At 39.4% G+C, this 17,723-nt stretch overlaps 2 protein-coding genes across 3 annotated transcripts; one reads left to right on the top strand and one right to left on the bottom strand.

Moving 5' to 3' along the window:
- Window positions 1-3,269: 3,269 nt before the first annotated feature.
- LOC128866152 (RNA/RNP complex-1-interacting phosphatase) lies at window positions 3,270-12,430 on the bottom strand. Its single transcript, XM_054106668.1, has 8 exons — window positions 12,239-12,430; window positions 12,089-12,164; window positions 10,397-10,516; window positions 10,247-10,326; window positions 10,120-10,166; window positions 6,582-6,689; window positions 5,333-5,812; window positions 3,270-5,268 (listed from the first exon to the last, which is right to left on the bottom strand). Exons 1-8 carry the CDS (start codon window positions 12,259-12,261, stop codon window positions 5,090-5,092), a joined length of 1,113 nt encoding a protein of 370 aa, XP_053962643.1. The 5' UTR covers window positions 12,262-12,430; the 3' UTR covers window positions 3,270-5,089.
- Window positions 12,431-12,664: 234 nt separating this feature from the next.
- On the top strand, window positions 12,665-14,230 carry LOC128866153 (electron transfer flavoprotein subunit alpha, mitochondrial). Of its 2 annotated transcripts, XM_054106670.1 has the most exons (4): window positions 12,665-12,747; window positions 12,807-12,910; window positions 12,979-13,119; window positions 13,201-14,230. In XM_054106670.1, the coding sequence occupies exons 2-4, from the start codon at window positions 12,869-12,871 to the stop codon at window positions 14,008-14,010; spliced, it is 993 nt and encodes a 330-aa protein (XP_053962645.1). In that variant the 5' UTR covers window positions 12,665-12,747; window positions 12,807-12,868; the 3' UTR covers window positions 14,011-14,230. The 2 variants fall into 2 exon arrangements, with proteins under 2 accessions (XP_053962645.1, XP_053962644.1); XM_054106669.1 differs by having other exon boundaries at window positions 12,713-12,910.
- Window positions 14,231-17,723: the final 3,493 nt, after the last annotated feature.

The following is a 17,723-nucleotide window of genomic DNA, read 5'->3' as shown; positions in this document are numbered from 1 at the left end:
GAGCTGCTTTTGTTTAAACAATTTTGGTTAAATAACAAATAAATCAATTAGTTTTTTTGATGCAGAACGAAAGTAAATATTTCAAAAATAAACTTCAAGAGAGTTTCATTTTAATTGGTTGATTCGTTTATGATTTATGGCGTGAAAACAAAAAATTTATGTTTTTTTGCCACATTTTGACCGATTGCCACGCCCCTTTTATATATTTCTTCACATTATATAGATATAAACCTTCCTCTTCAATCAATCTATCTTTAAAAAAAAACCGCATCAAAATCCGTTGCGTAGTTTTAAAGATTTAAGCGTATAAGGGGACATAGGGACAGAAAAAGCGACTTTGTTTTATAATATGTAGAGATTATTATTATGTATGTTATTATGAAAGTATGTAGATGTGAGTACCTCTCATTTTCCTGCTAAGGCATTCTCTCACACATATTTCAATGGCATGTATTTCTGCCTGGAATATGGTTGAGTAGAATCCAATCGGAATCAATTTTTTGAATTTAAGCCCATTGATTCCTGCCCCTGTTCTATCATTTTCCAATTTGGACCCATCAGTAAACCATAGCTGGGAGCCAGGTTTGAAAGTGATAGAGTTAGTTCTCCAGTCTGTTCGTTCATTAATTATAACTTGGAAGTTCCTGAAGAGTATTGGTTTGGGTGATAGTATATCATCCCTATGAAGAATATGACTATGTAGGAAGTCTTCCAAGATCTTTAAATGTCCTTTCATATCCCCACTTTTAAGTTCAGATATACCTTTTAATCTTCACGCACTCGAGCAAGCTTCCCTTTCAATTAGAATTGGAAGCGGTAGTATGTTCAGGAGCACACCCAATGCATCCGTGGGACATGTTTTCATAGCCCCTGTAATACCCACACATATCAGGCGATGCAGTTTGTTTAATTCTTTGCTTGACCTTGGGCCACCATGCTAAGGATGCATAAGTGACTATGGGTTTCACAACTGTGGGCAATGTCCAGAAGGTCATTCTAGGGTTTAGTCCCCATGTCTTACCAAAAAGCCTTGTACATGCAAAGAATGCCCTTGTGGCTTTTGAAGTAACTCTCTCAATATGGGAATTCCACGTAAGTGTTTTGTCAAGACTGACGCCAAGGTAGTTCGCTTCTGTCGAGAGTTGAAGTGTTGTTCCATTAAGGGTCGGACATTTGAGATTTATGTTCCTTCTCCTAGTAAACGGTACAAGTGTTGTTTTGGATGGGTTAATGGAGAGCCCTTTTTCCGTGCACCATTTGTTTATTATTGTAAGGGCTTGCTACATGCGATCCGAAATGGTTTCCTCATGCCAGCCTAATACATAAACTACTAGGTCATCAGCGTAACCCTGAGTGTGAAATCCTAGGTTATTCAGTTTGTGGAGAAGTTCATCTATGACTAGAGTTCACAAAAGAGGAGAAAGTACGCCACCTTGAGGGCAACCTCTTGAGGCTTTAATAGATTTGATTGTTCCTCCTAGTTCGGTGCTGATCACCTACATTTCAGCATGAATATTATCCATCTAGTGATGGGTTCAGGTGCCTCCTTTAGATATAGGGCATTATAGATTGCCTCATAGGAAGTGTTATCAAAAGCTCCTGATATGTCAATAAATGCACATAGAGCTATCTGTTTGGACTCAATAGCCTTTTCAATAACTGTTACCAGGCTGTGTATTGCAGTCTCTGTGGATTTTCCCTGTTGATAGGCAAATTGAAGTCGATGCAGTGGGAAGTTAGCTAGTGTAGTGTAGGGCATATCACCGGTCATCTTCGTCTAGCTCATCTAAAGGTAGGCCCAGGAAACATGCTGTTTTGATGGGTTGGGTCCAGACAGAGAGGGGTGTTAGATGAGTCGGTTTTAGAAGGCATGTGAAAAGGTGGTTAGTGTCGTGCGGGGTGCCTTCACATGCCGGACATATGTTTGGTATATCCGGGTCGATTCTGGATAAGTAAGAGTTTAACCTGCTACAATATCCAGAACGTAATTGTGCCAGTATTACATGTGTCTCACGAGGAAGCTGGAGCTCTTCATCTCCTATAGGTGGTGGTTGGAATCCGATTACGGCATTCACAGGACGGGAGCTTAAGAAGGTGGTGACAGTCTCCCGGTGAATGTCGTTTATTGACTGTCTAAACACTGTCAGGTCCAGTAGATTACGGTCAGTTGTGTCCTGGATTTCGTCGGTGTAGTTTAAGAGGTGTCTCCTGGCGTGCCTGGGAGGCGCCTCAGGCTCAAGCAGGTGTATGCAGGGGGGAAACCTGCGGTAACATCGTAGCAGGAACTGCTTGCTGAGCAGCTTGTTATGCTCTATTACTGGGAGCATTTGTGCCACGTTGTGAAGGTGCTGAGCAGGGGGCATCAGGAGGCAACCGGTCGCTGTCCGAATTGCAGTATTTTTGCTTGTCTGTAGCTTTATCCACTGCGTGTTACTAGTTCCAGACAGGCGCAGCATAATTCAGAACCGGCCGACCAATCACCTTAAATGTTGATAGCAACAGTTCTTTGTCTTTGCCCCAAGTGTTGCCGGCAAGCGATTTGAAGACTTTGTTGCGATTTTGTACTTAAGTGGCAATTGCGGCTGTGTGCGCTGAGAAGGAGAGCAAACTGTCGAAGGTTACACCCAAAATGTTGGGGTTGTTTACCGTCGGAATTGGTATGTCGTCGACTTTTGCCTTAAGGGACAGCTTGACCTCCTTTTTCCAGGTGGTAAAGAGGGTCGCAAGTGCTCGTGCTAACCGGCGCAAGTTGGACAACCAAGTGAAGCCAAGTCCTCCTTCACCTGATCTTTCCAACGTACATGAGGTGTTCTCCTTCCTATGCTACCAACCAACTGGTCCGCATCGAATACTTTCAGAGCCGGACGAATGACCCAGCCAACGAAGCCGCTGGATCTTTATTCGATGCGCTATGTCTGCTATTTAATTTAAAATGTATGTCGACCAATGTTATCTAGAAATGTTTGCTAAAATAAATATTTAAATTATACCAAAATAACGTTTTCTAGATGACCAAATAAAATTTTTAAGCGAAAGCATGAATGTTCAAAGGTGGCGACGCAGAATGAAGATTTGGTTGTTGTTGTTGCTGTAGCAGCATAAACATTCCCCATACATATATGAGGAATGCTGCTAAAGTTACAGTCCTTGGACGGATATAAATGCGGGCCGTTCCGGTAACGTAGAACCGACTGTCGTGGGAACGTGAAAATTTGGTCTCCCGGTCGCCCCAATGATGTTTGATTTGAAATTTTAAACAAAGGAAAGCGTATTGGTTATTTGCTATCAGCACTTTATTACTTTTCTTTTTTTAATATATACATTTACTTATGCAGTATATTAAAGTATGTGTACATATGTAAATACAATTTTGACCTAATTAAAGTCTTATCTTTAGCGCCCGCTTCTGATTTTCAAGTGTTGTTTCAAAAATAAATTTAAAGGTAAGATACCTCCCCGAACGGCTTTTTGCACAGTTAGTGTTTGAACTGTTCGACGGGGAAATAAGTTAGCGACCTTAACATTGCAAGGGCCAGAAGCGGTTGGCTAGCAAAACGTTCGTATTAGCCGCAACAGTAGGCGCTATTAATCCTTCGCATATGGCCTAAACAATGGTATTATTAGATAAAAGAAATTTAGTTTTGACTTGGAAGTTTTGGTTTTCTTTATGTCCATATTACTGGTTTTAATATCAATCATTAAAATTCGTTCCAATGCAACAGCAAAGCGGTGCATTCAGCATCTATGTTCTGATAGACCCAACGTCAAAGCTTTTTGATAAAATCATGGAAATCGTCGAGCAATGTCTGAAGCCATTTACTTAAAAATAATTATAACTACGCACATATGTATATTAATTTTTACTTCACCTAATTTATATTATTGTGTACATAATTGTGTATATATACAATAAAAAATCGTACTTATCAAATTAGTTTGGTTGTCAAAAATATAATAAAGGGTGTTTTTTTAGAGGTTAGGTTTTCAAGTTGGCACTACTTTTTTCGTAGATGGTCTTTTTGACAGCTGTCACTTGATTTATGCTCAGTTTGGTTTGCCATTTCATAATGAATAGACTTACACCTGAACAACGTTTGCAAATCGTGCAAATTTGGGCCCAAAACGAGATGGCCACCGATCCCGATTTTCACAAGAAAATTTTGTTCGGCGATGAAGCTCACTTTTGGTTGAATGGGTATGTCAATAAGCAAAATTGTCGCATTTGGAGTGAACATAATCCACAAGCCATTGCTGAGACGCCGTTACATCCTCAAAAAGTCACTGTTTGGTGTGCTCTATGGGCAGAGGGAATCATTGGTCCATATTTCTTTAAAAATGAAGCCGGCCATAATGTTACAGTCAATGGAGAGCGCTATAGAGCCATGATTAATGACTTTTTCGTGCCTGAATTGGACGATGTTGATGTGGACGACCTTTGGTTCCAACAAGACGGCGCTACATGCCATACAGCCAACGCAACAATCGATTTATTGAAGGAAACTTTTGGTGAGCGCATTATCTCGCGCCGTGGACCTGTGGCGTGGCCTCCAAGATCGTGCGATATAACACCGCTGGACTATTTCTTATGGGGCTATGTGAAGTCGCTTGTCTACGCAGATAAGCCCGAGACGATTGACGTCTTGGAAGAGAATATTCGACGCGTTATTGCTGACATACGGCCCCAATTGCTGAAAAAAGTGGTCGAAAATTGGGCCTCTCGGCTGGAATTTATTCGAGCCAGCCGCGGCGGCCACTTGCCCGAAATCATTTTTAAAACATAATGGCAAACCCTTATCTTTATAATAAAGCTAAATTCTTAGCCATAACATTAAATTATATACGTTTTATTTCATCTTGAAAACCTAACCTCTAAAAAAACACCCTTTACATATACAATTGATTATGAGCCATAGTGCAATGATACAAAGTATGCAGCAATAGCAATCGTCTTCAGTTAAACTGCAATTTCTCCTCATTTTGCCATGATTCTGTTCATTTTTCAAAAAAATATTTTCAAAAATTAAAATAAGGAAACTTAAAACTATGCTAAGCGCCCAACAATATGTTATACGTGACGATGTGGATGATATCAGTACTTGTTGTCCCTTCGTTCGCCTCTGCAACGATCATGATCGCCGTATTTATATTGCCGCTCATTTGGTTTATTGTTATACTGGCGATTACCAGGCGCATTCGCAAAAAAAGGATTATTCATTTTCGAGTGTGTTGCATCTCTATAAGTTTTATTGCATGAATAGTTTGTGTCGCCTGTAATTGAACAACAAAAGCATATGTGTAACTGTATTTGATTGGCGGCACACAATTTAATTACCTTGTGAACGATAACTCTTATCTGCTCTGTTATAATTGGTATCATTCCTCGGTGCTGTTCTGTATTGGCGTGTTGATGGTGAAGTTGCAGCTGTCTGTCTTGAATAACGTTGACTGTGCGTATTTGCTTCCAGTCGAAAACGCTCAAAGCGATTACGTCTATCGAACACTTTTGGTGATGGCAGCACTACTGGGTTCGGTGGTGCACGCAACGGCATTGGTTCTTGGCTGGGATCAAAGCGATTACGTCTATCGTACACTTTTGGTGATGGCAGCACTACTGGGTCCAGCGGTGCACGCAACGGTATTGGTGCTTGGCGGGGCATTTTATTAAAGCGTTTGTGTTGTAAGTTTTTCTCGATCGAATTATCTTTGTGATCACGTCTCTGGCTGTTGTTGCCTTGTTTTCTTTTCGCTAAATCATAAAGAGAGTCTAAATAGTTTGTACGCTCGATTTTATGGCCACGCGCAACGTTGAATTCTAATATGAGAAAATTAAGAGAAAGTGAAGATAAATTTAAAGCTTATCATGCGACTAAATGAGAAAAAAATATTTTTAAAACTGAATATAAATTGTTATGATTTTTGTACGATAGAGCCAATAGTCGTGCGAGTGATAAGTTGTTTAATTGTAATTGGCTCCGAGTCGAAAATATTCTCCTTAAACTGGCTTCTTAAATGAAAAGCTCAGTGCAGAACCAGTTTCTTATTTATAGATGAAAGTACCAGATAAACTGAAACAAAAGGTCGGCCTAAAATTTTCAGAGGCGTGTCACACTTTTTTTAAAGGTATTACGGGCGTAGCCGAATGAGTTGGTGCATGACTACCAACCGGTAGTGCGCGGATTCGAAACCCCGGACATGAAACACCCCTCGGTAGGCAATATCAAACACCTCAGTGTGAACAAAAGTTATTAAATAAAAATACGTTCCCACGACAGGCGGTTCTACGTAACCGGAACGACCCGGATTTATGTCCGGCCAAGGACTGTCACTTCAGCAGCATTCCCAGTATATGTATGGGGATTGTTTATGCCGCTACTACAACAACAACCCCAGTGTATTGCTGACATGCTCCAAGCTCCTCATACAAAATATCTGCTGTGAGGAGGCGACGTACAACTGTAGGTCCCTTCATTTGTGGACCAACATCGCACCAGGAATTGGTCAAACAACCAACAAGCAATATAAGCGCTAATTATATATACAACATATCTATATTAGAGAAAAAACAAAATGAGGTTACTTACTATTTATCGCCTCTTCCGGCTTCGCATTTAATTCGGAAATCATGTAGTTGCATATAAGATACCCCGTGCGGTTGACTCCATGCGTACAGTGAACACCAATTAGTTTGTCTGAAAGAGGAGAAAATTTTCTAAATAGCCTTCGAAAAGCCAAAGCCCTGAAACTGCATTTGCATGTGCCGCAGCCGCTGTTAGCATAGTTTCTGATCGCCGTCACCGAGAAAGGGCAAATAACATAGTTTACATCGAAAGAGCACTCAATAATCTCTACAAAAACCAACCACAACATTCCTTAAACTTATGCAAATAAAGAATGCAGTTGATTGGAAAAAATGTGCTACCAAAAAGTTTAGAACCCAACTAAGTTTGCGAGTCTTTTGTTGCCAAACGCGAAACCGAAAAACTAAACAAACAAAAAAATTTATTGCACCACTCCAGCAAATTTAAATAGCTTGGAGTAAAATTTTTACTTGCAGTAAAAAAATCAATGGCGGCTAACAAAAGCCGTAGAATGCACCGAAATGTAGAAGTGAGTGAAAGAAATCGACCGCAAAAATTTAATTTACAAAAACCAACCGCAAAAATATGTCAACACCCACGCGCTGAGCACAAAATGAAACCACAGTCGCTACGGCAGAATAAGTGAGGCCATAGCCAATGCCGACTGTGCAATGCGGCTATGAATGCGCAACCGCTTGGGTAGCCGTCGCACTTGCGAATAACTTCCAGATACAGCAACAATGTGAACGTGTTGAAAGCCAAAGCAATGGAAGAAGCAACGGCAGCAAAGTAACAATTTCTATAGCAGCAGCAGCAACAACAACAACAACAACTGCCAACACACACACGCTGTTTAACATGGGCAATAAATTTTAAGAAACATGTCAGCGCAACAGCAGCATTTGCGCGAGCAAAAGGAGCTATGCGCATGCGCAGTTTACATGAGATTCGTCATGCTGGCGTAGTTTGAACTAGAATGTAGCGGCGAAAGGAAGTAAGCTCCGACGTAGACCAAAGTTACCACCGCCGCTGCTGTTGCGGCTGCTGTTGCTTCATTTGCCGCTTCTTCAGACGCCGTTGTTTTTGTCAGCTATTGTATTTTCGTTATTCTGCGTTGATGACAAGACCACCGCAAATATTGATTTGTTGTTATTTGTACTTTACTTGTTAAATCGTTATGTTTGCAATATTAATTTTTGTATGCGTTGTTTGGCTGGATTTTTATTATGCGCGAAAGGTATTGACTGACGCACAATTTGTTCTTCTGCCAATAGCAAAAACTGCTAAAGAGCAGATGGAGCTTTTTTCGAGCGAATCAATTAGTCAGCAAGTTATTAAATATTTTCTTGAGTTTCAAATTGTTGCAAACAAAAACAATAAGTATTCGTTGAACTTAATAATAAAGCACGCACTTAATTTTATTATCACGGCAAACGTGATAACTACAAGACAAGTTGCAAAAAGCAACCTAATCGTTTGGCTTATGGTCGTTCGCGAAACTAATTGCAGGAGCCTTGTTGCACGTAGTAGAAGTCTGGTTTAATTGGTCTTAGGTCGCCCTAATCGCGTGGGATGATAACATGAAATGCCACTAAGATATCAAACGGCTGCTTATGTGGCTATTCATAAGAATACCTACAACTTGTATCAAACCAAAGCGGGTGCACTTGCAACGGCCTCGTAATTGACATGAGTCATGCGCAATGTAGGCCGAAAACACATGACTCTTAGTTTTACTGTCGGTACGTATTAGATGCACGCGTTGATAAACACTAAGAGATAAATCCATGGGATATGGCAGTTGGTAGGAAACTTTAAATTAGGGTCAGAGAAATCACCTTGCGCATGCAACTAAAACGAGCAAATGTCTTTTATTCTATTAACTGCTGGTAGCTGCACACAAAATCAAACATATAACTTGATTTATGTTGAATCGCCTTTGCTAATTTCATATCGAAGCTCTTTAAATTGCTTATGGATTTATTAACTTGGAGTTTAGATAGGTAGGTAAAATAGTTGAAGTACCAGTCTGGCACTCCCCAAATAGCACTAAAGCGCCGTTCTGATACCACAATGAGAGATCGAAAACATATCTAGAGCCAGCCAGAGCTATTGATATAATAGAGAAAATTAATGAGATTTAGATTGGAGCACTGCCCCTGGCTGTCGAAGAAAGAAGCTTCCAGTGATCTTAATCGTCTAGCTGCCAAACTCGGACATTTGCAGAGAAAGTGCTCAACAGTCTGCTCTGAAAGGTCACCAACACATCTGCCAAGGGTATTAAATGATAAACCTAGCTTTTCTGCGTGTGTACCAATCATCCAATGGATGGTAAACACAGCTAAGAGTTTAGAAATTGAATGGCGTAGAGTCCCCAGGGCTTTTAGAGTCCTGCGTCTACTGTACTGGTGCCAAGGAAATGAAACTCCATCTCTTCTGCGCTTTTGTGGAAAAAAAGTAGCGCAATTCCCCTTTAAAAATAGTAAGCGGGGTGCCCATGACCGGCTAGGTGATCTCTAAGACCAATTCAGTCGGTTTAATCGTTTCGACGACAGTCGGTTCTACGTAACTGGAACGACTCGGATTTATAATCGGCCGAGGACTGTCACTTCAACAGCATTCCTTGAATTTAATATGTACGGGGAATGTTTGCGCTGCTACAACAACAACAATACCTTCCTGGCAAGCTCATAAGCAATTTCCCTCTATGTTTCTATGTCCTGGAACTCAGATAAGAGAAATGTTACATGCACATCCAAGAGAGTCGATCTCCTCCTTACAGGAGTTGACCAGCTTAGATCTGCACCATGGCGTCGTCAGAACCTTCATCGCATCTTGACTATCAAGAAAAATGTTAATATCTCCGTCCCTCCCATGTTCTCTAAGAAATTTTGTATGCCTGTAGAATCACTAAGACTTCTGCCTGGAAAACAGTTTTAGATAAATTGGCTGATTAAAAAAAAACTCGTGCTCCGCCTCCCGATGCCATCTTGAGCCGTCAGTGAAAACAGAGATACCTGCATCGGTACAGATCTTCCCCTCCTTCCAAACCTGCCTACTTGGAAAGATTGCCCTGGCATAACTCTCAAACTCCAGTTTGCGGATTTTGAGCGATTTGTATGAAGTTCAGAGAAATACGCTCTTAACTGCATAAAAATGATTCCATGTTCCTTGAAAGATTGCCTCCAGAGGCCAGCCTCCTTTAACCTGATGGGGCACTTTGAGCAGCGATAGAAATAACGTGAACGTTGATGGAAAGTAAGTGCAAAACGACATTCAGGGCAGCCCTGCAAGCAATCTTTTGCACCCTCCCCAGTTTAGTGATATTTTAGCACTTCCGAAGAGCTTACCATCAAACCAGGCTTCCATACGTTAAAATTGGCAGAACCACTACGTTGTACATCGAACGAACAACCTGTGGCTTCAGTCACCATTTTTTGCCGAACATAGATTAGCAGGAGTAGAAAGCTATACTGGGCATCTTACACTTGGAGTTTACTAACAAATATTTTATAAATCGTTATTCAATCTGATTACTCACCATTGCAGGCGTTATTTTTTAAAAAAGTCATAACCAGTTTTTTGAACCTGCAAATATAAAGAATTAGTTTATTACCAAAGCTACACTATATACTTATGTGTGTGTGCATACATAAGCAAATACTCACTGATTAACCAAATTGGGCGGCGGCGTATGATGGCCAGGAATCATTAGTTTACTATACTCTAAACCCTTTTTCATTAAACTCTGCAAAATATACAAAAACATGATTTAGGAAACCTCTGTTAGCTTTATTCAAAATAAATGTGTTTCTTACATGAGGATTATAATACCTCGTGGTATTAGTCAGATCGATAATCATACCCAAATTAGGTATTGTCTTCATTAAAATATTGGCATCGAGTCGCTGCTCTTCATGCACGCCTTCATTAATACACTATTAGAAGTAAAAATTATAAGCAAATTAGCCGTAAACACTGCATTAAATAAAAACCTTGTAATTTTAATATTTTTTGGTCTACGATGCTTTGCTCCTTAAACGAACGGTACGAATATATATTATATGTATATGTAAATGCAAATTCCTAAGTGGATTTTACGCAAGGGCATAACTAAAAATCCCGTGATCTTCATTTTTCACTTACATATAAACTTACGCTGTCACTACAAAGCGTAAAATGAAAAATATCAGGCCAGGACACCGTCTTTCGGCAAAGAGACCACCCCAAATGTCCAACAAAATAAATTGCTTAATTAACGAAAAATAATAAAAAGGAGTCGCCAGAGTGCAGAAAGCTCTTCGACATACGCATAAACGTGCACCTTTGTATTTGCGGTGTGACATGTAGTGCCTGCAAGCGAATTTCTGTGTGGTATAATTAATATAAATTTAACTTTAAGCCGAAGCAAAGAATGCTGCTACAAGCTGAAAGTTGTGTAAACAAGGAATTGAGTAAATTACAATGGGACAAGAGGAAAAGCCTTGCAGGTAATATCAGTTTAAGATGACCATCGCCAATGCCAACGCTACCACCTTTAGTAGTTGCTGTTATTTAATTAAGCAAAACAATTTAATTTAATATTCATATTTTCCTTGATTTTAAAATGAACTGGCACCAAACGGCTAGGTGGTCAACAATCTTTAGGCGTGTGGTCCGCTGACCCACTGCATATAATAATAACCTTGTTTTGCATGTCAGTTGCCACTTTTATGTATAATTACAAAAATTCAATATGAGAAAGAAGCTCTTCTTGGTTTATTCCAATTGAATCGTAGTGGACCGCTGTGTATGTATATATAACAACAAGCAATACCTAAGCATAAGTAGGCATGTTTTTCTTTTTTTTTTTTGCACGTTACTTTGTATTTATATGAATGCATAAATTAAATGGGCCTCTTAAGTCACCAGTCGAAGGAAGGCGGCAATCTGCTGAGAAACCAGCGATATATTGCGAAAACCAGTTTTATGGTTTAAATAGTTTCTCTCGCATTTTACGTGTTGACATTGTGCCACAAAAAAGTTATACAAATCCCTTATTTTACTGCTAATAAACAGGTGTTGATGATGAAAAAGGTGTATCAATCAAAAACTATTCTTAACTAATAATAATAATGCCACAATAATATACGCATTTCGTTGTTGTTGTTGTAGCAGCATAAACATTCCCCATACATATGTATATATGGAGAATGCTGCTGAAGTGGCATTTCGTTTTTGAAGATGCTTTTCAATACAATTTGGATTACATATTCAGGTATTGGCTCACAAATGGAAGGATCCACAGTTACTGAAAATGAATGGCGTTTTCACGGCAAAATTTACAATTGATTGTTGAGGGTGGACAACAAAAAATGATTTACGTCAGCAGCGTGCATCGCACCCAGAGCACTCGCCGGTTAGCGCGCCCAAGTAAACAGCTACTGTTTCATGCCCCGTTATAAACTCAGAATGTCTTATGTATCTTTGCTTCCTAATCCAGCAAGACAATTGCCCTTCAAAATGCTTACCTCGCGTAGCGGAACCTTAAATGCAATGAAACGTGTTCCCTCTATCCGCTTTCCAATAGGTTTATAGTTTAGCCATCTATTAAATATTAGTAAATTAAATAAGCATCAAATTTTAAACTTCTCTCGCGCGGAAGGAATTTCGGTGCTCACCTCTCTGGTATATTACGTGCCATAATTTTAAGGTTATTTGTTTGTTGATGTACGAATAACAGAATATATCTCAGCAATTATAAAATATAGAATTTTTTAATAAAATTTACCCAAACCAGTAAATATTTACGTGATTTTTGGCATTTATCGAGCATGCCCATAAACGTCAACCAGCAAGTAGTAATGCCACTCTACTTCGAAATGTGATAAAAATTATCCAAAAACCCTTAACTGGCAATGAGTTATTTATTCGCAAAAACTAACAGTTTTCGTTTCGTTTTTCAAGCACAGAGATAATAATTAAATGGATATGTAATTATGCATATTCGAAACATATTAATATATGCGATACTTTTACCACGTAGCTTTATTTTGTTTCAGACGTTCTTTTAGGTAAAACCTCATTAATATCTCAATTTTTGCGGCACAGCAGCCTGTTGAACAACTCACCACGAACAGCTGTGAAATTCTAGTTTGACTTTTGGACTTTCGTGGCGATCACCGAGAGGGTGCTTTATTAAAGTGATTACGATTTAAAAAAAACCCTTATCAAGTATCTTTTTTGCAGAAGATTGCAGCTAGACTTCATATTTTATATTCTTTTATTTACCTACCTTTTGGCACACGAAAATGTTCAGTTCTAACGCAAGAAATTTGATGCGCAGCAGCTTGGTAAGCTTACATTTGAATGTGAAATTTTCACACTTCTACAAAAATAAGAAAATTTGCACTTGTTTTAGCTCCACCGCTGCAAGAGCACCTTAGTAGTTGCTGAGCACAACAACGAGGCTTTAAATCCCATCACATTGAACACCATCTCAGCTGCAAAGAAGATCGGCGGTGACGTCACAGTTCTGGTAGCAGGCACCAAGTGTGGTCCGGTATGTTAGTTACACGTAGTTTCGACTCTCGTATGTTTGCATAATCCGCGTCTAAATGACACTGTCTTATTACTTGAATAGGCATCTGAGGCAGTTTCCAAAGTCGAAGGTGTAGCTAAAGTGCTGGTTGCAGAGAATGCTGCTTTTAAAGGCTTCACTCCCGAGTCCATCACTCCATTGGTGTTAGCCGCCCAATCACAATTCAAATTCACACATATTTTGGCTGGTGCGACGGCATTTGGCAAAAATGTTCTTCCACGCGTAGCTTCAAAATTGGATGTTTCACCTATTTCGGAAATTATCGATATAAAGAGCGAGGATACTTTTGTACGTACCATCTATGCTGGTAATGCAATACTCACTCTGCGTTCAAAGGATCCCGTTAAAGTGATCACAATAAGAGGCACCAATTTCGCGCCGGCTGCAGCCACTGGTGGCAGCGGTGCTGTCGAGCAAGCACCGTCTGGTGATTACGCCTCACAATTGAGTGAGTTTGTTTCGCAAGAACTCACAAAATCCGACCGTCCTGAGCTGACTGGTGCCAAAGTAATTGTGTCTGGCGGACGTGGACTCAAGTCTGGTGACAACTTCAAGCTGCTGTATGATCTGGCTGACAAGTTCGGCGCTGCTGTTGGCGCTTCTCGTGCTGCTGTTGATGCTGGATACGTGCCCAACGACTTGCAAATCGGCCAAACGGGCAAAATTGTTGCTCCTGAGTTGTATATCGCAGTCGGCATTTCTGGCGCCATACAACATTTGGCTGGTATGAAAGATTCTAAGACTATCGTAGCAATAAACAAAGATCCTGAGGCGCCTATCTTCCAAGTAGCTGATATTGGACTTGTTGCAGATTTGTTCAAAGCTGTGCCAGAATTAACAGAAAAATTGTGAAACCCAAAGTCGGCATTAGTATCTGTTATTAACCGTAGTGCATTTATTTGATTTTATTTTCGAAAAAACTCTACCAACAATGTGTTGTACTCATTGGCGAATATAATTTTTTTTTTATAATCGTGTGTGCAAATTGGTATTGCGTCTATTAGGTAGTTTTCTCCCCTACAATTTTTTTTTTTCGTTTAAGAATAAAAGTACTAAATATTTATAATTCAAACATTGTTTTGCTTTAGTTTTGTGATGTTATCAGTACATTACGTAAGAATTTTTGATGCCTGGGAAAATCTTATGTGGCTGCGGCACGGGCCAATTTTCAAAGTATATTTTTAGGCTGGGTTTAACAAACTCACGGATTTTCTATATGTACAGAAATTACAGCACAATTCAATTAACCAAAGGAAACTATCATACTTACGTTCCCACGACAGTCGGTTCGACGTAACCGGAACGACCCGGATTTTTATCCGGCCATGGACTGTCACTGCAGCAGCATTCCTCGTATATGCACGGGGAATGTTTATGCTGCTACTACAACAACAACAACAACGTATTTGCATTTTGCATTCAAAGAATTAACAATGAATTCCGATAAATTGCTAAAATTCCCGTATACCCTTGCCCTTAAAAAATAGTCACAGGAAGTCAAATAAAATTATTAATAATGGTATGTCCCGCATTTACATTCCCACAACTAAATGCACTCTTAAAACACAAAATGCGGGAATTCACGTCATTTGTTGGACACTGTGCCAGACTCAGTTTAAAAATGCTAAAGTGGCAAAAACGGAGTGTGCGCACTTAATCTTTATTTGAAGCAATTAATTCCCTGGCTAAATTTAATTGAAATCGAATGTTTGAATTCAAATTTCATACCAACACCATTTTTTAGGCCCACCGTATACTATTTGGTCTCCCGTAAAGTGGGCCTGCCAAGTGAAACCATATCGCAATGGCGTCAGCATGCCCTCAAAGGTTAGGAAACTTCCCCTAGAAGCGAATGCTGGCGCCAACAATAATTTCAAAATATTTTTCATTCCTTCTTAGACAGTTCCTTATATTATATTGTAATGTTTTCATAAACAACATTGTGAGAATTCTGTCAGTATTATCGCATTGACCCATTTCAACGGCAAAAGCGTAATACATACATACAAACACTATTAAAATAAAAGGGAATAAGAAGAATGCATTGTAGAAATTGCTGTACTCGTACATACACATCTGCTTGAAGTTCCCGTTGACGTCCCTAGCTCTTGGTTGAGGTCAATAAATTAAAGGGATATAAAACACACAAGCGCACAAACTCAATAAAATGCATTAAATTTAATTACCAGCATTTGACGTCGTCGAAAGTGGAGATTTTAGAATGAAAATGAATTCATTTAACAGGTGTTCGTTGTTTAGTACAAAAATGTAAACCAAAGTAAGCAGACCAGAATGGCAGAAGATTTTGAAACACTTCCGTTACCTATCGCAGCTTTGCTAGTGTGGACCATTTTCACTGTGACTTGAATTCTTTCGCTACTTTGCTTAATGCTTTTTTTGATCACAAATGTAATTAAATATAAAAAAAACGCTTTTTTTTTTGTAAATAGAACAATGGAATTAACCTACATACATTTTTTGTTGTTTATGCTAAGTTCACAATTTTTTTTTTGCAGTTCAAGGTGGACTATTTTCACTGTGAGCCACTCTAAATACAGAAAAATGTGCATACACATGCATATATATGTATGCACACACACATGTATGCACATACATATATTTATTTCCTGCACTTCCATGTAAATATTTACTAAGTTCGACGATAGCTTGACGTGTCATAACTAAATACATTGTGATTACCTACTAATTAAAGCTGTAATATTTATTTTTAAACGATTTACACAGATCCCTTTAAATTCACTGCGCAATTTATTTGCCGATTATTTCTTGATCTATAAAGACATGCACGCAATAATTGGCAAATAAGGTGCATCATTTCACATGGCACCACTACTTTCGCATTATTTTAGGTATTTCCATTAAAAATCAGTTGATCAAAAATGTGCCGAGACCCCGCCACTTCTAGCGCTTCTACTTATTTCCTATCAACACACAAACATTCGAACAAACATTGTATGTATGTATGTACATTGACGCTCAAAGATTGTTTTGATCATAAAGCTTTATTGCGCCAGCATAATGGAAAAATCTTAAACGGCACTGTTGTCATAGGCGCTTATCAACCCTAATAATACGTTCACACATGCATTAATCACCTATAAATCCATCAAATTAATCTTCCAGTTCACATGCGTCAGATTACCTGCAAAATTTATAATCATTGACAGCTTTGAGAGGTTTTTCTTCCTTGAAATTATTTTGGTGGCATATTTCAGTGTTTTTGGTTTCTTTAATTATTACTAGGTTAGGTTAGGTTAGGTTTGGCAACCGCAACGCACATTGAGACAACGATGCCATTTAGACCACGAAATGGGTCCGTTGTGAGCCGCGGGGGCTTGGCTACATTTCCCTCTCCATATTAAACCATCCTGAGCTTTTGACAAAGCGTAAAAGGTTGTTGATACCTAAAGTGTATAGACTATCTATATTCGCTAAAAAGTAGGATTTTGAGGCTAGAGCTGGGCATGTGCAAAAAAGTTGTTGAATTGTTTCCAAATCCTCCTCATTTCTGCAGCTACGACAGAAATGCATGATTTCCTATGAGACAATGTCCTGTGAGGGCCCCTACTAAGGTCCTGATTTGAAGTCTACTCAGTTTTATAATACTCTTGGACAGACGTAAGTTTAGACTTGGCCATGTTTGCCTAGCAATTTCACAGGTGTTAACGCTAATCCATCTTTGATTTGCAGAACTGAATACTGCGTCCTTAATGAGAAGCTTACAAGTTGCGAGAGGTATCTCCATAAAATTACTTATGTCTGGCATACAGGTACGTTCTCTTGCAAGTTGGTCTGCCCTACAGTTCTCTCAGTTCTCAGCATAAGATTATACGATATTGCTTGGCCATCTCGTTTAGAGATTGGCGACAACGTAAGACACTCCTTGATGTTGTTTGGAATGCATCCGTTGATGATATTCTGTTTATCTTTAACCATTTTAAGGCTTCATGAATAGCGTTTATTTCCGCTTGAAAAACACTACAGTTATCCAGTAGTTTAAAGGATTCACTAATAGAAAGCCCTCCGGAATATAACCCTGATCCTACACCGGTGTCCATTTTAGATCCATCCGTATAGATCTTAACGGGTGTGTTGGGTGTTGGATCTTCTTTAAGCCATTCCAGTCTAGAAGGGATTTTCATTAGGAAGTTCCTTTCGAAGCAAAGAATGGGAGGGTGATAATCACAGTCACTGGGTATATCCGTGTAGGAGTCTAAGATGGTTGAATGTCCATGCGTGACAGTCCTCCACTGTGAGCTCGCTTTGAGCCTTAAAGCGGAGCAGGTCGCTGAGTATTTGCAGAAGAGATCTAGGGGAGGCAGATAAAGCATGATGTCCAAAGCCGTGGATGGCGTAGTTTTCCCGACGCCAAATATTGCTAATTGCTCTGATCTCTGCACCTTATTCAATAAATTAGAATAGGTTTTTTTCTGTATAGCACACCACCAGACAAAATTTCCATATAGAAGTATGGGTCTGACGACAGCAGAGTAAAGCCAATGAGCAACCTTAGGTTTAATTCCCCAGGTTTTACCTAAAGCTCT

Source organism: Anastrepha ludens, chromosome 6 (genome assembly GCF_028408465.1).
Source record: "Anastrepha ludens isolate Willacy chromosome 6, idAnaLude1.1, whole genome shotgun sequence".
NCBI classification, from domain to species: domain Eukaryota; kingdom Metazoa; phylum Arthropoda; class Insecta; order Diptera; family Tephritidae; genus Anastrepha; species Anastrepha ludens.
Note: the sequence above shows the minus strand (reverse complement) of the source record. Positions and strands in the feature narration are given on the sequence as shown.